The 22,070-nt window shown below is 37.6% G+C and overlaps 1 protein-coding gene across 2 annotated transcripts in view; it reads right to left on the reverse strand.

Moving 5' to 3' along the window:
• The window catches only part of ankfn1 (ankyrin repeat and fibronectin type III domain containing 1), a 118,640-nt gene that overhangs the window by 84,949 nt on the left and 11,621 nt on the right, over nt 1-22,070 (reverse strand). For both annotated transcript variants that reach the window (XM_022233607.2, XM_022233608.2), the window contains exon 5: nt 13,343-14,665. In XM_022233607.2, coding sequence (XP_022089299.2) covers nt 13,343-14,652 — 1,310 coding nt within the window. In that variant the 5' untranslated portion in view covers nt 14,653-14,665. The remainder of the gene's footprint in view (nt 1-13,342; nt 14,666-22,070) is intronic.

Below are 22,070 nucleotides of genomic sequence, written 5' to 3' on the forward strand. Positions count from 1 at the left end.
AAAAACAAAAACAAACATTAAACACGTACAAAACACATGTTTTTTACCTGTGTGTTGCCATCTTGACATTTTGTTGTGCTGCATCAAGCTCCCTCTTCTGTGTTTTAAACACGTCATATGATCCACGATCAAGGCGGAATATATTGCTGAGTGATGCCATTGTTTATCTCTTGCAAGGATGCGGGCAAAGAGGTGACAAGTTTACGACATTATATTGAGGATTTGTAATTTTAAGACATCCTCCTCTTTCTCAGAAAGTTATTTCACAGTTCTGACATGATGATAGATGTTACCCACCAGGGGCAATGAATAAACAGAGAAGCTTCTCAAGAGATAGTGGCGAGTAATCGCTAGTGGGTAGCCTACTCCAAAACAACACCCGCATCTTTCTGACAATCCCAGTGACGTTAGTACTCTTCTACTTGACTGTGAGTTCAAATGGTGTCAATCATGGTCAATCCCCTGTGCTTCTGAAAATAGTTCACAGTCCAGTAATGTTATGGCGCAGAGGAACACGGCATACTTTATCCAAGGCATGTGGATTGACGGATTATCAGCTCTTGCCAGAACTGGTGTACATATTGCAATTTACAAATCATCCAACCTTGTCTACATGGCACGTCAAAAGTCACTTACATGTAATTTCAGCAAGTGAATACTGCAGCTGTAATCAGAATCATATGTTATCTAAAGACAAAGCAATTTTCAGAACAAAATCTTATTAACGTACAGCCAGCTAGCAAATGAAGGTAGAAATATCCTCAGAAAACAAGGTAAGTTCCGTTGTACTAAAGGCACTTGACTATCACCTACAAACTGAATCAAGCATACAATTTTCATACAGGTCTTTTGAAATAAAGAAGCCAACACTGCAAAAATAGGACAACCTACTTTTGCTCCATCCAAAAATCAATGCCACGTACACGTTGCGAAATGATCTACAGACACAAGTTGACAGCAGCACCAAGAGCACTCAGAACAACCTCCATTTCCTGGATCCCGGGTAACGGTAATATGTGACGTCTGATCCAAAATGCAGTTTACATAACGCCAACTGGTGTGTACACTTGTAGATTTAACAGTGATGTGCAAAACACAGGTGCGTCTGCGTGCAAATCATGCACAGGCAAGACATCGCTCTGTGGAGCTCAATTTACAGCTACATGTAGTGCTGTACAATGCAGGCATCATTCTCCTGATGCTGTGTTGAGAAAGTGTTTTTATTAATGACACAGGGCTATCGTTCCTAAAGAGCAGAAATGATACACAGTGTACATGTATACATATTCATCATCAGGATCGTTACCTACCGGTACAGGTAGCCTACATGTACAATACAAGGACAATACACACATTGCTTTACATAATGGTACAGAGATCAACCAAGTAAGAACTGCCAGTACTCTCCTCTTTCATGAGGAAAACCAGTATATGTTGAGTTTTCATCAAAAACAGACTATTTCACTGGTCTACCAGCAGAAGAGCCTTCCAGTACGGAAAAGAACCCGTATTTAATGTACCATGTCATTTCAACAGTGAAATAAATATAAAGACCAATGAGCTGTGCATGTACGCAGCTCTGTCTTTGGTGATAAGGGATGCCTACATGGCAACATAATGTAAGGGTTTTGTTATTAATGGCGAAGACACTCATGAATCGTGGCCACATGTAACCATGTAATATCAGTGGTACTATTACTCTCTCCATCACAGAGATATAGGTACTCATCAAAAAAACGAATACAAATATAAATGTACATGTAGGCCATGAAATCGTGATGTCCCTGGAAAAAAATGCAAATGAGAAAAGGAATGGATTCTATCAATTCATCAACAATCTGTACACATATTGGTATCTTTCTATTGTTACATGTTTGTTTTACACTCTCTGATTATCTTTGGCTATCACTGATTATCTTAAGCTACTCTTTGGTACTTTTCAATCTGCAATGCCAATGGATGGATACTTCTACATGAACTAGCCCATAAATTTACTCCATATTTTAAAAAAAAAAAAAAATTGTGATGTGCCTGAGAAGAATCATGGGAGTTTAACTGGTCCAGGAACTACCTCAGCCCACTAGTATCATTTGGTTATTTCACTGATCAATGTGTCAAATATCTAGACACATTTTTTATTAGATTATTCAAACACAAAAATTGTGAAAATGTAGTCTAAATTTTTTCCAGAGGGTACATGAGAATGGCACAAAAACATCAAACCCAAAATCCCAATCATTCCATGCGTAAAACTAACATAATTTACGGGATGATAACACTGTAAGGATCTCTTCAAGGAAATCTTCTTTTAGTAATCTTAAGATAGATTTTTATTTTCTGGATTAAGCCTTAAATGAAAATAAGCATTGCAAGAAAAGACCACTTCAGTAATCTAAGTCAGTATTGAAAAGGAAATGATTCAGTGATTGATTGAACAAAAATAAATCACAACTCAGTGGTTCAATAAGAATGGTGACCATGTTAACTACTTTCAAAATACAGATATATCGAGAAATATACATGAACTCCGCCTAAAGATGTTTTTCACTGCTTACATGTACCATGCTTACTGCTAAATTGCATGGTTTTTGCAGATACATGTACATTTCACACCCTGTTCCTAAAATGACACTAGTGCTTGGCACCAAGGAGCATGGCAGTGTTGTCATCTCTGAGATCATATGAATGTCCCATCAAGATACTAAAAATTTTGATTTTAATTTATTTTGGTTTCTAGAAGATTCCATGTGAAAAAATGTGTATGCATTTATCCACTGGTACATGTACATCATGTACTGTACAGTACCTGTAAGTCCCATCAAAGGTACAAGTACCTCTCAGTTAGCGGCGCCTTATTAAATTGTTGGATAGAAATGTTGGAAGTGTTGGAAATATGACATTCACATTTCTGTGCAGTAAGAATGAAAGTTACCCGTATTTCTGAGATTAATAAATGGTACAGTACACTGTGCATGTACACGTACATGTATACGTATGTTACATGTGTAAATATTCTTTTGTCAGCAACCCTCCCCCAAAAAGACATTAAAAAATTATCTTTCATTCGATTGCAAAATCTATCATCAAGATCGAGACACTTGAGGGCACCAGTATTTTATTGTCAAGTATTTCAAGTACATATGCAGCGTACCGGTATCTATACCAGTACGTGAGTGTATGCTGGTATGAGTGAATGCTGCGACCTTCTTAGAAAGTCAGCATATCAAAATTCTTTGAGGGTTATTGATGTACATGTACATTTTTATCAAAGATGCAGAAAATAGGTGAAGTGCCATGCATACATGTACATCTATATGCTTTACATTATATGTATTTTGGCAAACATCTGTAACTGTACATTTCTACACATAATTCTGTAATCTTCAAGTTAATTGAAGGTTTATCTGCAAAAATTTGCATGCTTAGTGAATTGGTACAGCCACTAGCTTAACACAGATTTCAAGGATTTTACCAGCGGCACACCAACAGTCTGCAAAGGGAACACTTCCTCACTGATTAGCATTGGGTACTTAGGTAAAAGTTATCGATCCTTGCACTTTCTGGTTTGGAAACTGAACGAATACAAGAAGCCCTGGCCACTGTTTGGGGTTGAATACAGATTTACCCTCTGAAACCTTTTATGAGTACAAGTTTGTATGTCACAAAATATGAAATACCATAACCATCCAACACAACCGGTACATGTCCATGTATATTAGATTTCATGTATAAATGCTGCCCGCAGTGAGTTGTGTATCCTGTAGGTGCTTAACTGGTAAATGGGCTTTTAGTGATGAGTTGTGTACATGTGGTGAACCGTAAGTAGTTCTGGGAAAAACTAATTCTAAACTAATTCAATCATTTGACTAATGAGGGAAAGGAGCTACATCAGGGGGAAAAAGACATAAAGAGGCACTGCAAATTAAATGTGTGGGCGGAAAAAGCCCACTTGTTCCCATTGAAAGCGTATGCAATCAAGTATGCAACCTGAAGTGCTCCCTTTTACAGGGTTTGATGGAGTAAGTGAAGGACTGAGGAAATCATGCATACATCAGACTGACTACTTGCCATTTGCAAACTACTCCCACAAAAAGAGGGTTAATTAATGAAATCAAATAACAGAACAAAACATATTGGAGATTTTGGTATCACTGGATAGAGTAAAACGCAGAGATGAAAGCTTTGTAAATTGTTTGGCACTTCTGGACTGCCTAGTGATACATCTCAAGTCCCTAAATGTGAAAACATCTGGCAATTTGAGAGAGTTTACTCGTACATTTGCCTTACAAAAAGGTTTTTAAGGTCCGCTGACTTGACAATGTGCTCGTACACAAACATGTACATGCACTGTAGGGACATGCACTCAACATTTCACCTATTTTGTGGAGACCGAAAACGTTACGGGGAGAAAGAAAGTGTCCCCACAACTCGGTCCAAATTTGCCTAACAAAAGAACTTGTCCCCTTAACACAGTGAATGCCAACCCAGTGGGCCTGTTCAAACTGAAAGTGAGTGATGAAATGACTGTGAGTACACAAGCAAGCCAAGCCACTTGCGAGTTAAATTTGAATAAAATCAGGTACCCTGTCTTATCTGATTTTATAGAAACGTAAAAATTTGAATTCCACAGACTAAAGACACTGTTGCTATACCTCGTGATTCGGGGCAAGCTTTTGCATAGCGACCACCATCTCTGGAATGGACTAGTTCCTTTGTGCCTTTCTTATCCATTGAGAACAGTGCATTGTTGCAAGGCGTCTCTTATGTAACTAGGGAAAAGCTTGCCCCAAATCACTAGGTATAGCAAGAGTGGCTTTAGTATGGAAAATTCAAATGGTTATCTTCATGTGAATTTTAAGACCTCAGTGTACCAGATTTTATTCAAATTTAACTCGCAAAAGGCTTATTAAACAAATATTTCAGAAGATCCTTGCATGGTAGGATACGCAACCCAATCAAATATCAAGCAAAAGTGATTGATGGCACATATACATGTAATTCTTTCGATTTGTGACAGAAAATTGTTTTCTGTTCTTCTGTTCTTCTTTTTGTTTGTTAATGGTCTGTGACAGTTTCACGCAAAGCAGAATGAACAAGCGGCATTTACATGTAAACATCAGAAAGTGATAACATCACTGGTAAATTTAGCTGTCCCATTCAAATCAAAGAACTCCACAGAAAAAAATCAAAGTAACTGGTTTGAGCATCTACTATGGTTGATTAATTGGACTCAAATACTAGTACAAATATCAGCCAACCTGGAAAGCTCAGTAGTAGACTGGTTAGATAAGCAGTTCAACAGCAGGAGGTTATGGGTTCCCATCCTGAGTATACTAACAAATAATTTTTTACAATTTTTTTCATCAAATGCACCAAGCATTCCAATCATCAAGGGTTAGGATTCATTTACCGAAACATCAGAGAGAAAACTTTTTCCACGCACCACAAAGTCAAGCGCATCATTTTCCTTTGTTGAGAATTTGATCAAGATATACATGTAAAATTATCAAATACTGAATACACATATCAGTATATGCATGTCTGACAGCATCTTTAATGAGGAGAATGAGTACTTAGAAAATACAACCAAGCTCCTGTGTCTTTCCCTGGTGGTTCCTTTTGGGCACTGAAAATTTAGTGGTGATCATGAGGAAGAAATGGCACAGCTAAAGTTTGGTTCATCCATATTCGGAGCCAAATAAAACATTCACGATAAAATCCCAGAAGTTGAAATGCACTTCACTTTGGTAGATTCAAAGCATGAAATCTAGCAAAAGTAACACAGTGATTCATTTTTTACTATGAACCAGTCTCTCACCCTAAAAGTACGCTACATCATGTAACGTTGTCACATTTTAGACTTACATGTAACTTCCAACCCATTTCAGTTAAAATGAACATTGCTCCAATTAACGATACACAACAAAGCAATTCAAACATGAGTAAAATTTCACAAATTCATTCAACTGATCCTATGCAAGTATGGTACAGTATGCCTGAACAAATGCTCCTGAGTACATACAGTACTTGCATCATGCACCAGTTAATTCACATAATCATCAAAAATGATCAGGCAGATGAAGCTGGTTAATCCACAGAAATGGCTCCTCTTGAGGGTTTAAAGACACTTTGCCTGTGATCAGCATCGTTATAGGATACATTGTGCAGTGGTATCTGACTGCTCAGAAGAGGCCAATGAAGTGTTGCTCCTCACCCACTTCGCAAGATCGCCCAAATAAAAAGCCTCCTGTGTAATGATTCGGGCGGTGATATTACCAGTGAAGCCAGTGAAAGGGACAACCCTTCAGCTGGCAGATTCTCACTATGCGACCCCACTTGGAGTGGTCCAATTAGTTCCACGCTATAAAGCAGCCTTTACTCATCCCTGTTTCCGCTGCATTTGATCATCCTTGAAATGAAGCTGGCACGACCTGCATATTTATGGCTTCTCAATCCAACACCAGGTGATTTCTCTTTCAAATGTTCAACCCACCTAAATAATACCATGGCAATGTTGCACCATTGCCTTTACCTGAATTCTAATTAAGTTATGAAATTGCCTAGAAAACATTAATTGGTCCTGAAAAAATTATTTGCAATACCAATCTAATACATCATCTGTGCCACAAACTCCAGTGAAATATCACGTGTACATGTAGGTCAAATTCCCTTGTCCAGCTGAGCCTGAAAGTCCTGGCAGTGTTTAATCAATAAACATTTCCATATCTAGACAGGTCTGTGATGCTGGTGATGAGAATTCTGCCTGGATGCGGTGCTTACGTGAAGGGCCAACCTGGCCAATGGGAGACGCTGTACACTGCATAGTTAATGACCACCCTATTCGGCCCCAGAAATATTCTATTATTTGAGTAACGGGGTTTGTACACCTGAGCTACCGCTCTCGGAGTGGATCTGCTTCACCTACAATTTGTTATCACAGTGCATTTAAAGGATCAACGGTAAAATCTGGACGCCTGGATGGCTGGCCGAGGATGAAGTCAATCTAATAACAATTGGGTTTTTCTTCATGCTCACATAGCAGTAATAACCAGCCATGACATTACCTGGGGAGTCAATGCACCATGCTGTTTCCGTATCTCCTCCCTTGATAGCTCAGAATCAATTCAGGGCAGACACCAAAACATGAGGGCAAGTTAATTCATTCAAAGCAGGTCCCACTTGCATGTGGTTCACACACAGCAGGCTGAACTGCTCTTTTGCCAGAGGCAGAAGACTTCTTTATGTATTCAGCTCTCAATATAACATGCTACTCAGAAGGCAATATCTACATATTGTACATGTCAGACAGTTGGTAGAATTTACAAGTCTGATGAGAAAGTTATAATGTTCAGTCACAAAAAAATGCAGACCTGGCCATTTTAACCCGATATTTGTCACAGACCGATTTCATATTCAAACTTGGCCGAGAGAAATTTACAATGTACATATACTTGCTGTTAAAAATGTGTAAAAAATGAGCTCACAAAAACAGTAAAAATTGTACCATAGTACTACCCTACACACAACCTCAAATAGAAATCAAGCAGATGTGTTCCATGGGGGGAAAAATTACTTCTAATGACTCAAGTGTTTCTTTCAACACAGTAACATTTACAAAAAAGCCCTCTTGTAATGAAGTTATGTACACAGGAGCATTCATTGACGTCATTGACCAAGTAAAAAAATGCCTTGCGGCCAAATCAGAAACTGATGAGCAGAACTGGAAAAAATAGAACTGGCAACACATGTGGGCACGTGAAAGACAGAGAAGACTGAATCTCCTTGCTAATTTCCAACTCTTCCAGGGAATAAGCCGTGGAGAGAAGATGTTTATTGGACGTGCTGTAGATGTTCTCCATGATCAATGCACTTTCTTGGAAATCAGTCTGAAGACAACTGCCATGATTGCAGCTTTCCTCTCAAGTCCAAAATCCAACAATGAATTTTAAATCTAACCAACAAGTATTTTTAAAATTAATTTTTGGATTCTGTACTAATGCATGTATTTTTTTAAATGTATCATGAAAAAAAGTCTGGCATATGAAAAATGGTGTTCCAACATTTGCATGTACAGGCATACATGTACATGTATCTGTATACTGTACTTCTTAGTGTACATTTATATTGTACGTACATGAAAAATGTGGGATACATACCGGTTTCCGTGGCAGGTTACTTTCATGGTAACATGTACATATCATGACCATTCATGTATACTACAAGGTTGGTGTACATGTACATGTACAAAATATGGATGTAAACATAAATTGAAACTATACATGTAATAGCAGCTAAATATGCACAATACTGAAAAAATTAATGTTCATCTGATGATGCATCGGTAATTTGGAATCTATTCACCTAGCAATGTTTTTATAAAGTAATAATAATTTGTTGCACTCTCACTAAGAGGGCTCGTCATGTACATGTATATGTATATACAAGTTCATTGTACTTACAGTACATAAAGTGTACCTCGACCTCATAAATTTTTCTGCATGTACCTGTACATATGGCAGGTTCCTCAAAATATAATATCTAATTTAGATAATGTTCAACTTTGGGGGTAATGAGGGAAGTCATGGCTGATATCTGGAACAATGATGACCATGTCAACCTTTCAACTTAATTGGAGTTAATTCATTAAAGTCTCGAACGTTAGCAATTTTGAGGGACATGAACTCCCTGTTAAAATCCGAGCAAACAGAGTTTACTGAGGAGTGATAATTCCCGAGGTTATTTTACACAGATTTATATGTGGTGAAAGGGGATGATATTTACACATATTAAAACCATAATCACGAAATTAAAAAGTACCTCTCATAATTAATCGGGTCCCAAAGTCGGCAGTCGCAAATGTCATTCTATTCTATCATTAGTGTAAAAAAATCGACTGCAAAAAAAGCGAGTGAAATCCATATATTGATGTACAGCACAAGCTTTAAAAAAGGATGCAAAAAAGCACCGCCAAACCATTATCCTTTTACGACTGGACCAATCACGTTTTCTTCAAATATGTTCCTGAAAACCGCAGTCCAAAATACCAATCGTGGCAATTTGTGGCTTCCATCTATCTCTCGCGGTGGCGTTAGAGAAACATTTTGCTGCATTGTGGCCTGTTTGACCTTTGACATCAAGCCAGATAGTGATTTTTTTTTGCCGGTTATTTTGGAGATAACCCGCTGAAAATAAAATTAAAATTAACAACTCTGAGCTTTAGATTTTCATCATGAACCCCTCCACGGAATGGCGACGCTCCGTGATTTTTCTCTCGGAATGACTTTTCTCGAAAGAAAAACCGTCATTCTGAATAACGTTCGCAAAAAAATAACGTTCAAGACATAAAATACAATTCATGATGAAAATCTAAAGCTCAGAGTTGTTAATTTTAATTTTATTTTCAGCGGAGTTATCTCCAAAATAACCAGCGAAATGGTTTTCAAGCACTACATGTGACAGCATTTTCGGCATTCTCGAACGTCATGCTATTTCTGTCAAAATTATCAAACATGATCAAAATTCTGTCAAATATAACATTTGCAACGAACACATTGTACTCATTATAAATTTTTGATGCAGCCAAACTTAAAAATAATTTTTGGTGGTCGAAATATACAAGACCTAGCAAATATGTTGGTATAGTGAGAGTAATTATAAACAGTAAGAGAATGAAGAGAGCCAAACTTTTCTCATCGTTTTCCGTCAATTTTGTGCTCCTTTTTCCGTGGCTTAAATTTTTAAAGTTATTTCTTAGGTGCTTTAAAATACATCAGTCGAAAAATATGATGAATTCTCCTTCTTGTTGAGAGAAGTTTTGAAATTAAGTCCTCTGGTGTAAACACTTTGACTTTGAATTCAACTCCATTTAATTTGCACTGGTAGCCAACCAAATGTCCACCATAAGTAAATATTGTGCCCAATTATCCCCATATAAATACAGTAACGACGTTTCGGCTGCTAGTGCTGCTAGCCTTCATCAGGCAACTGAAGTCTGGATGCTGCAGGGTCTGCTATATATCCCCATATACATGTAATCATTTTTATAAATCTAAATGTAACCACCTGTCTTTCTTTTGCCAATTGGGGCTGCACTTCAGCTCAGGGCGAATAGTATAATTTTCTGTACATGAAAATGTACATAAGTACCTTTCCTGAGCACAGGACAAATTCCAATCACTGATGCATGTACATGTACAATGTACCCATGTGTAAGAGTATGGTGCAAGTTTTCTCAATCTGAATATGCAAAAGGATTGGAATAATCAAACAAAAAGGTCTGTGTCAGTTTCAATGGCAATCAGAGCAATAAAAAAATTACCAACACAAAACACAAGAGGGCGCTGTGTTCATTGCCTGTGCCTCAGACTTTTCGCCGGGGAGGGAAGTTTGCACTCCAGAAATGAACACATACATACATGTATGTCCAAATGTGAAACAATGACAAACATATTTGTGGGGCAAAAATGGTTAGCTGAGATCCATTACCTTGATGCTCAAGTTTACTTTCAGATGACTTACAGTATAGTAATGTGTATCTGCAGAAATTCTGATGCACAAAACACCAACTTATGAAAGCGTACACTGCCACAACACAAACTCAATTCTAAGTCACAGAATGACTGTTTCCACAGACGTCCTAGCTCAAACTGTGCATGTTTTCTGGTCCTTAAATACATGTTACTTGTTCCATCGAAGCACAAACATCTGAATTTGGGTCCTATGGTTGATACATGTACAATGTACATGTAACTCCTCAGAAAACCTGCAAACATTTCCAAATTAAGCCAAAAAATAAACCAGCTCAGGAGTTGTCACTTCTCTGGATGGAAGACGTGCAGATGCTTTGATGTGACATTACCGGGACCAGTAGCTTCAAGTTAAAACCATTTCTGTTTTCAATTGCAACATCAGCTGAATTTTGGTCATACACATGTATGGCCAATACAAAATACATGTACATGTAACTCATCAGAAACCATGCTGACATAACGAAATTGAGCCGGAGGGTTAGCTTGGAAGTGGGCGAGCTGCTCTTCATGGAAGACCTGTAGATGCTTTGATACTCCATGTGTATTTGTACCCATCTTTTCACTTCTTTTGTAAGATGCTCTCAACAAGCTTGTACATCTATGTAAGCCGCTACATGTGTAGCCCCATATTCCCTCTTAATTGATTCATCACCATTCACTCTAGTTCTGGCATATCTTTGTTGTGATGTCTAAATAAACCTTTTACTTACACTTTACACTTACAGAATTTCATAAGCATTTATTTGTTTTGTTTGATTCTGACAGAACTATTTCTTTTAAAAAAGTGATTTTTAATTTAATTAAAATCTTGCTTGGCAAGGCATTAAAGGTTACCAGTGACATGTACCTCAACCAGAATGCTTGTACAACTGTTATTTTCTGTCTTTTGATGATTACCTTAGTTACAAAAGAATAATTTAAAGTTTTAAATTCTTTACAATGAAACCCAGTGAAAGCTAAAATGTATAAATATTGTTCAGTTTAAAAAGAGACTATTATACAAATTTTTAACGCAAGGTACATGTATGTATTTGTAATATGCTTAAGTTCCTCAACCATAAATTTATTTCACATGAACACCATACTACACATGCCATGTACAAATGGCCATTACAAGTCATCAGTGGTGGATGGGCGTTGCAAGGTCATGTTCTATAAACAGAGGAGTACATGTAGTTGAACATCCGTCTGGAAACAATATAATGTTCCCAATAATGCGAAAGAGTTTCCTGTTTATTCAAGTAAGAAGCCTATTCACTGTATCTTCCTGAATTCTACATGTACAGTATGCATGTATACAGTGTACACATACCGGTACATGTACTGTACATGTACACTGAATAAATTAATTAAATTAATAAATTAATTCTCTCTCCTAGATCTGAGCAGCCTGTTCATTGAACACATGGCAAAGTCAGCATGTACTGTACACTACACCAGTACGTACTGTACATGTACATGTCTTGTCCACTGCTACTGAATAAATTAATTAAATGAATAAATTAATTCTCCAAGATCTGAGCAGCCTGTTCATTGAACACATGGCAAAGTCAGCATGTACTGTACACTACACCAGTACACACTGTAGACTGTACATGTCTTGTCCTCTGCTACATGTACATGTACACCAAAGATCATTCTGGCTATAACAAATTTAAAGTGCACACATCGCATTCTGTTCAATATTGGGAGAAAAGCCCAGAAAACTGGTTTTAATTTCCAACAACGCAAACCTGACTTTCATGTATCGAACCTACACATGAATCTATGTACGTGTACATGTAGCTGTCTTGCAAATAAATACCACAGGATATTCCCAGGAGCTTGAACAAGGCTTGTAGATTTGAGGTCAAACACAGTGTGACACATGTTAACAGTTATAAAACTTAAAAATAAGTTTTTTTCCTTGATCGTTTATCTAGATGATCCTTGGAGAATAATAAATAACATTTCCTTAAAATTAACAGTTTCTACCGGTACTGTATGTTCCATAATTTCACCGGATGACGGACACCAGTACATGTACATGTACAATTGTACATATACCATTATTCATGCTTACTGACCTTCAAGAAACGTGTGGCTTTCTGCAAGTTTCCATGACCCATTTTAATTAGACCGGCGTCAAGCTTTCAGCTTGCCTATGAAACTACTACAATGTGCACATGTACGGCACATGTAATGTCAACAAGTTTCTACCCACTGAAAAGTTGAATGTGAAACCAAATATCACATTTAGTGGTACCGCATAGATGTATCATACATGGAACAACTTGAAACTTTGAGATGAACTCATGGAAGCACAGATTGACTTTTACAGAAATGGAGACAGTTAAAGCAGTTGGCATTTTTTGTGGCATCAGAAAGTACAATTCACGATTAATGATATCAATCTCCTTGTACATGTACAATGCCCGCTTGGGCAATGTTAGTCATGAATCAGAGCATGCACAAGAAAACAATCTATTTTTATATTTGTCTACAAAGAAAGGAAATGAACATACCCAAATGGACTACAGCTTTCTATTGAGGAAAACATCAAATAGATGCAATTTTAGGAAAGACTTAAATTACTTTGATACTAAATAGTGAACACTTCCATGCATGGTAACAGTGCCATTCATGTACAGAAACATAAAGTACATACAGTACATGTATGACAGTTGAACAACCGCGTACAGTTCTCTTTTTTTTGAAAACTGTGAATTCCACACTAACGTCTGTTGGCAGATTTTATTTGATACAAGTTCATCCTTGTCAAAAAAAAAAAACAGTTTTTTGTTAATTCTCAGTCTTCAAGTACTGGTACCAACCTTTCATTCGAACCTCTGCAGTTGCACAGTTCCTCAGCCACACATTCTTCTTTGCTACACGGGGGCTTGGTTGGGCCTACTTTCTTCCCTCTGCCTGATGGGGGTAAACCTGGTGCAACATGATGCCTTGAGATGCTCCACAGTTGTCCTTCAAATTTTTCTTTGGGACCCTCTGACAAATTCATAAGAGCACTGGGTATCTCCCGGTTGATGGATCCAGTTTTAGCAATGACATCTTTTATGAGATCTTCAGGGCCAAAAATACTGATTGCCTCTGGCTTCTCAGATGAAACACAATCGGCACTAACAGCGACACTGTTAGTATTAAACGGCTCATCATTCGTTTGTTGCTCTAAGGCACTATCAATACTGCAGTTTGTCACAAGGGGTCTTCTGCGTTCGTCACTCGTTCCCTTGAAGGTTGGGCTCTTTCGGATAGCAGTCAGGATTTCAGAGTCTTCTCTGTTGGCAAATCGAGGTACAATGCTCTGAGTGGCAAAATTCCAACTGCGCGGGCTTCCAGACCGACCTGGTCGCAATGCCACAACAGGTGGCATCTCTCGCATCTTCTTGTTGCGGAGATTTGAGTCCGGTCTGGCACGAACACTAAACTTATCCACATTCTTTGAAATGGCCGCGCTCTCTAAAGGTGCCTCACCACCCCTCTGAACACTACCATCATTAGTACAGGCACTGTTGCCCGTTTCCATTTCAGTAACAAAATTTGTTTTCACACATGTAACTTTAGTAGTTCTCTGATTAATATGCTGCGAAATCCTCCTGTCAGACAAGCTCAGTGAATCCCTTGGACCAGGATGTATTTCTTTGCTTTCATCAGTTGACTGAGTCCTTAGCAGGTGCCCTGCTCTGAATCTGTTGGATCCCAGACCTCCAGCGTGGCTTGATTCAGGGATATCAATGGTTCTTCCTCTCTGTAAAACCCTTTGTTTGCTGGCAATGACACTACCCTGCCTTGTTTCGCCATAACCCTGGGATTTCCCCAGGAAGGCTGGATGATCTAACCGGCCATCCTGTTGTTGGTGGTGATTGTTGCCATGACCCCAATTGTTATCCTGCTTATCTGCATTCTTGATATGGTGTTCAACCCGACTGGCCTTGATCTCAGTCACTCCTGACCTCTGATCTGGGAGGTCTGTTCTAGTTCGAATCCGGAACTTATCTTCTCCAGGGGTACTGGAAGGGTCCATCCATTCAAAATGGTTGTCTTGATCTTGAGTATCATCAAGATCGTCTCCGGGAGAAAGCTCACTCTCGAAGTCTTCAAAACAGTACAACTCAGCACCATCCATTGTACTGTAGATTCTGAAGTAAAAATTAAAACCAAAGAAACAAGTACATTTTATAATCAAACCTTCCTTTGCTTTAGTTTTCTAATTTCAAGCTCATGTTCAAGAATAAAGCTGACAAAGGAAACAGTGGCTATGCCAAGTCCAGTACAAATGGTAACTAAGACCAAACATCCTTTCCACAGTTACAGAGCGTTAACTTTCTCATTCAACTTTTTTATCTTTTTTTTTCTTTTTCAGTCATCATCCTTCAACCAGTCGACTTTGGCAATTTGCTTAATCCCAATCAACTTCTAACTTGGAAGACCTTCAGACAACCATCCAAGGATTTGTGTGGAACAAATTTGTGATGATGATGTCATCACGAAAATTGTTTATTGATTTTTTAATATTTAATTGTTTCCCATAGGGTTTGTACACGTTCTCCCATCAATCGACTTTGGCAGTTAACTAAATCTGATTGACTTCCAACTTGGCAGAACTTCAGACAATTATCCAAGGAAATGTGTAGAACAAATTTGTAATGATGACGTCTCATTTGTTATTGATTTCTGAATATTTAATTTTTTGCCGTGGGGATTGTACACGTTTTTCTACTACACACTGTTATTGAGTTTAATGAGTGAGTAGTCTTCAACTTTGACAGAGAATTACTACCAGAATGAAAGATAAACAAGACTAAATTTCACTTCCGTTCGATTGCAAATGTACCCAAGAGTCAAGACATCAAGTAATATTTCACAAAAATTTTTCAGTTTAAACGCAAATCATGTGACATCAACCGACAGGGGCAGTTTCTCTACATGCGTGTTTTAGCCAATTGACTTTGTACACGTTTTCAAGCCACCATTTGGGTAATTTTGAGATGTTTGATCATCATCAAAGTTACAGACAACGAAGACCCTGATAAAAGATTTTGTTAAATTTATGACGTCGTGATGATGTCATCACCTATTTTTAAATTGATGTGTCTTCAGCACTCTGGTCAATCTGACTTATTTCTTTAAATGTACACTTGAAGTCCATCATGAAGAGACTCCCAGGGAAAAATCGTCAAAATCACATTATTAGGGGTCACACGACCTTAAATTAAAGCTAAAGTTTTTTCCATAGGTTTTGTACACATTTTACAAATGAAAACTCATGAGTGAGTAGTCATTAATTCCGGCTTAAGATTACTATGAGAACGAGAGAAATCTTATATTTTACGCTATGTTATTTTAATAGAAATATACCCAAGAGTATAAATATCAAGTAATATTTCATAAAATGCTTTCAGTTTAAACGGAAATCATGTGACATCATCTTAAAGGAGCAGCTTCTCTGCATAGGTGTTTTTAGCACATTGACTTTGTACACATTTTCAAACCACCATTTTGGTAACTTTGCGATGTTTGCTCGTTATCAAAATGATAGCCAAAAAAAAACCCTGACACAAAAATAATTGTAATCATCTGATTTATTAATGATTTTTTAATATTTCTTTAAGCCCACTGACTGTACACGTTTTCAAGCCACAATTTCAGTAACTTTGAGATGTTTGATCATCATAAAAGTTACAGCCTTGATAAAATTTTTGGCTGAATTTATGACGTCATGATGAAGTCATCATAATTTTTTAATTGATTTTTGAATACTTCATTTTCCAAGAGCCAATGTTCAGCACTCTTGTCAATCTGATTGAATTAGGTAACATTAATGAAATATTAATGTTCACTATTTGTTCTGATATTTTCATAGTTATATTTTTTGAAGTGCTTTCTCAAAACGCCGAAACAGTCTGTGCTTGTTTTAACCTCTAGTCTTTCCTAAATTTATATACTATGTACACGTACATGTATACATGTACATGTAACAGGTTCATAAAATGTTGAATTACACTGTAGTCTGTACACTGCAAAGGTACACATTTCAAGGAATACGGTCTGTATGCAAGTTTCTATTGCAATCATATGCAATGTCTACCAGTAGTTCTCCCAAGCACTTTAAGTCTTCATCCAAAATGCTGATATTTTGGCCCGTCCAACAGGCATAGCATGGCTCTGAAAGATTTGTACGTTTGTTCTTGTTTCTTTGGTTTTCAAATGATCTTTATTTACAAAATTATTTCGGACAGAAAGTATTTAAAAGGTTACATTTATTTTAACTATACACATACTCGTACTTAAGCCAAAATATAAGACTTACACTTGTAAACGTCTCAGTTTCATTTCTCATCCAAACATTTGTAACTTAATGTTTCTACATGTATAGTACAGCATATTGTAAAAGCAAGGTATTTAGCACTCACTCAGTTTTCCTGAATTCCCTTTGAACAAGTGCTTAGACTTACACATGCAAAGGTCTCAATTCATTTCTCATCCAAAGTAAGCACTTGTTTGAAGGGAATTCAGGAAAATTGAGTGATTGCTTAACACCTTGCTTTTACAATATGCTATACTATAGATGTAGAACCATTAACACTTAGACACAATGTATGATCCAGACAAGAACCATACATATCACCACATTGTACATGTTCATGTATATGTATGCTGTACTGTACAAATTAAGAGTAAAATCTTCTTAATTCCTTGTACCTTAAACCCACATACATCCATCTGGCATTCCATGTGGAATCATTCACTTTTGTAAAGTACTGAGTTCACAAAAGCCTTTTCAAGGATGCTCACCACCACCACGCAAATCCTACAAAACACCCCATCCAATCACTGATTTTATGACCTACAAAATGTATGTTAAGCCTTAAACCTACTTGGGAGTTTGTGAAGGTCTTTGTGTCAAAAGAAGGAAAGCTCTTGCATTACCGATTCATAATTGAACTTTTTTAGAATTCAGCTGTACAATTTATATACACGTGTACACAGGCAATGTACAGAGCAGTTAAAGTTACAGTCTGATATGCAATGTCATTTTCTGACCATTCAATTTATTGAATTTTTAGAAAAACCCAGCAAAATACATGTAGTTTTATAGACCAGGCCTAGTTGTTTAAATAAGATAGATAATATTGACATGTAGTCAATCACTAGTAGTGCATGTACATGTACATGTACTAATACGGTACACATGTACATGTTCTTCCTTACCAAATGTGTATTCAGAATAACAGAATTTGACTTTTCATTCAGTATCTCATGAGACCTTGATATACAGTACATGTATGGGAAAATTAAAATCTGATGATGTGGAAGCATTTTGGGTGTTTGATTTCATTCTCTGATGTGCTCTAACATTTTGTCTTGATACCTGGACTGTATTAAGGTCTAAAACCCTCTCTGGCTGCCCATACAGTACAGTGTACATACATTTCCATAAGCCAACAAGTCCTTTAGAAATTTCTTTCTTTGCTTTCTTTTCCAGGGGGGTCTTTTTTCTCTTTTTCTGTTCTCTTTTTGTATTTTTGGTGGTACATATATATGTATAAATTTTCTAAATAGCCAAGACAGTCAGGTGACTTACACTGTATACAGTATGTTACAAATTTCACTAGGCTCTAGCACTTCCTACCTCTCTGCCAATACACCAAGAAAAACAAAAACATAAAAACAAACTGTCCAAGTATTAATTTCACCCTTTGGGACAGAAAGCACCCGTTGATTTATTATTGATAAGGTAATATAATACACATAGGTAATATAATATACATACATGTACTTCCTTCACTTCCGCATATGTACCAGTACACAAGTCCAGCAGTAACACTACTGAATACCCTAATCAGCTGGATATAAAACTCTTTCCAGGGTTGAAATTGAACAATGATAAAAATAGCTGAAAACAGCTGAAAAAGGCATAAAGAAGAAGAACTGTGAAAATTTCCTAACACTTTGGTAAACTGCCAGTGAGGAAAACAAGCTGAACTCCAAAACAAAAAAGCTGAGAAATCTCACTCATCTTTCAAAAGTGTTCACAGAGGAAAAAAAACATACATTCACTGCACTCATCTTATTTATTCTCATATCTAAATACTAGTACCTCCCTCTCCTTTCAAAGCTAATGCTAATTGTATGGCTTCATGCAGTAATTGCAAGAGTAAATTAACAGCTATAAATAGAAGGCACTGATCAAGAAAGTACATGTACACTGTACTTGTACTCAGTGGCGATCCGTGGTTAAAAGACATCAGATGAAGGGCTATCTGAAAAGGGCAATCAAAGTATGTACACCGTACATATTCTGAGACAAAATGAGTTGATGTACTGTACATTAAGACAATAAAATATACTAATTTGTTTCTGCACTATCAATAAAAAAAAAAACAAAGACAGAGAAAAATACGTACCAGCACTACACAGGTCCTTAAAGCAGTATCAGTGGCCTAATTGCTGGTTCGTGACACAGCTTGCTATTAAGCAAATTCATGAGAAAGGGCTGTTTACACACAAACAGCAGTTTGCCTGCCTACATCTGTTACATTTGCTCATTGATTCTCCCACTGTTGATCAGACCACCAATGAAAAGATGTTTTGCTTCACAGCTAAGTCGATAATCCAGTTAATCAATACAGAGCCTTAGTCATCAGTCAATGCCCCTGTAACTTGAATTAAATACCTGTAAACTCCTTCAATCCAGTGGGCTGCATGCAGGGACAGAGTTACATGTACATTGTATACATGTAAGTCTGGATTTCGAAGGACGAAGTCATGGGATCAGTTCTCAACCCACCAAAGACTTGACAGAACATCAAAGCTGCCTCACCTCCTTCCATCCTTTCCATTAGTATATCCTCCAACAATTTCACAAAAAAGTTTATTCCAAAAAAATTTTGATCCATTAAAGTACTACTAGTCGAAGTTAAGGTACAACTCTAAAAGAAGACATATTTGGCATCCAGTTTTTAGACAGCTGATAAATTTTTCCAAGCAACAGTCTCAGGTTTCCTAAGTTTGCCTTTATACAGTTTCTCCTTGTACCCATTATTACTAATAACCTTAAGGATGTGACCAATTACAAAGAAAAGCTTGAAACTTTGTCGTACTCAGTGTAGAAGAGAAATCAAAGGTGATGGTATATCTGTAAACTACATGTAAGCGAATACAACAGAACTCATGGGGTTTGGGTTTTTTTAACACACCCAGCAATTTTTAGGATTTTTTTTCAATTTCTGGAGTATAGGGTGGGGCTTGGGGCAAGGATTATTATGTTTAGTGGGCCTCTCCTTCCCCTTGGCTCATGTGACTTACAGGTAGACCACAAAGTAATGTCAACAGTTCCTGCTGAGGATCCATAGCCTCTGATGTCTGGGTGGTCCCTATTTAAAAATGGGAAGCCCTATTTCATTTGTCATGAATAAAAGCCTTGAGGGAACTCATGAACATTTAATTCTTTTTTCCATTTGTTGCATTTGCCATCAGCTAACAGGGAACATCTTGCAGGGGGGGCACATGGGGGCCCTCATTTTCTGGAGGGGGGGCACTCATTCAGTTTGGTCATACATGTACATGTACTTGAAACATTGACCATCACAAGATTTTCCCCTTGTCTAATTTGTAAGTGGGGGGGGCAACACATGGGGGCACAGGCCTCAATCAGCAGGGGGTGGCTGTGCCCCCATGCCCAACCACATCCTATACACTGTAGTTACTCCACTGTTTGCCATTTGTCACATGTGCAACCCTAACAAAATTAGTTGCGAATTACCAGAGTTAAGAGCCTTTCAAAGAATCTTGCACAATGTAAATCAATGTGAACCCTACAATTGCCCATGCCCAATGTTTAACGGAATACCAAGCTGAGCAATTACACATCAAATGAAAGTTCAGATTGCTCTTCCTAGAGCTGTAAAACTAAATGGCCTTGCCACTCATATCATGGGGGCCAGTCACAATAATCAGATCACTACACGAACAGTACCAGTACTTTGTCAGTTACGGCCATGGCCCACAACAAAAAGAAGTTTGATAAGCACCATTGAGACACCTTTATCCATTCAACAGGAAGATAGTGGTTGGAACAGGGACTAAAAGATATTTGGTAAGAACCAGACTACCACTGGCTTGTTGGGCTCACACAATTTCTGTCATCTCCCTGTTGAAGATGAAAGAGAGTGGACACATGGGAGTTCCTGTCTGACATGTCTGGCAAATGCCATACAATTTATAGGCAATTCACCATGAATTGTAAGCAATGCTGTTAGTTCAACTTTTTGTTATGCTATCGGATAATGACCCAATGTCCAGTTGATCACTGATTTTCAGGTATGGGCAATAACAAATGTTTTGCAAAGTAAGCAAAACTAAAAAAACCAACAGCAAACTAATGCAAAACTTAAGACTACAGGTTTAATTGACAGGTCAAATAAGCCAATTTAACCCCTTCATGCCGGGACGCGGCTAGAAATGCCGTAAAAATTGAGATCTTCTGCCCCCTTTTCAGCTATTATTCTCGACCCACGCTCGAGCGAACAAGGTGAAAGAAGGCAGATCCTCCCTCTTGTATATATGGTAATTGGCCTTTGTGTGTAGCCCAGAAATGATGGTCGTTAATGCCTATTTCATCTTTGCAACAAATTGCATTTCCATGACGAATGTCAGTACGACATGAACATGGTGCTTTCCATACACAAAGAACCTACATTACGTCTGCAGATACATGTACATACAAAAATACTTTCAACCAACAATCTGCTCCTTTTAATTACAGGCAAGTTTTTAAAAATTACAGCCCGCGAAACTGGAAGCAGAGCGTTTCCTGTGGCAAGGGAGGGCAATCAAATTAAATTCCACAGTCAACACATCACACAGGTGCAGTACAGAGTACCATTAAGTGCGTGGTTGGTTGGAGTATTGTGACATAGTGGTTTCACGTACATAACAGGCACAGCTTAATGTCAGCCACAATTTTGTTCAATTATTTTGGGTGGGAAAGCTTTAAGGTGTAGCGGCAATCGATTTTGTTCCGATACAAACCTTCAAAATGCACCTCTGTGTCTCAGTTAACTATTTTCACTAGTAGTCAACACAGCAGTTAGGTAGTTTCACTATTTACTGAGTTCTTTACTTCTCTGCTAGTGATATTTACATATTCATGAGCAAAACTGTGATGTCATCTAAGGAAGAAGTCTCAATGTTATGGTTTTTAAACAAAAAAGTACCACATTTTTGTAGACTTTGCTGAATTCAGTTTTCTCCCTTTTTTGCTGCTGAGGGTGATTCTTTGCATAGCAATAAGCAACCATTAATACACTTCTCAGAATATTGTCAGTAAATAAATTCTGGGTTCAAAATTTGAACAGAAAAGCTTATACACTGAATTCTGTATTCCCTCGATGACTTCAAAGCATCAACACCCTCAGTTGTCCAGGAAAGCATGAATAATTTCAATTGTTTCATAGGGGGCACTTTTCAAAATAGGATGGTAAAAGAGTTTCCATATTGAAGAAGAATTTAAAGTTTAAGAAATAATGTGTTTAAGAAAAA

Source organism: Acanthaster planci, linkage group LG07 (genome assembly GCF_054643075.1).
Source record: "Acanthaster planci isolate LZ-2023a linkage group LG07, COTS_SCS, whole genome shotgun sequence".
In the NCBI taxonomy this organism is placed as follows: Eukaryota; Metazoa; Echinodermata; class Asteroidea; order Valvatida; family Acanthasteridae; genus Acanthaster; species Acanthaster planci.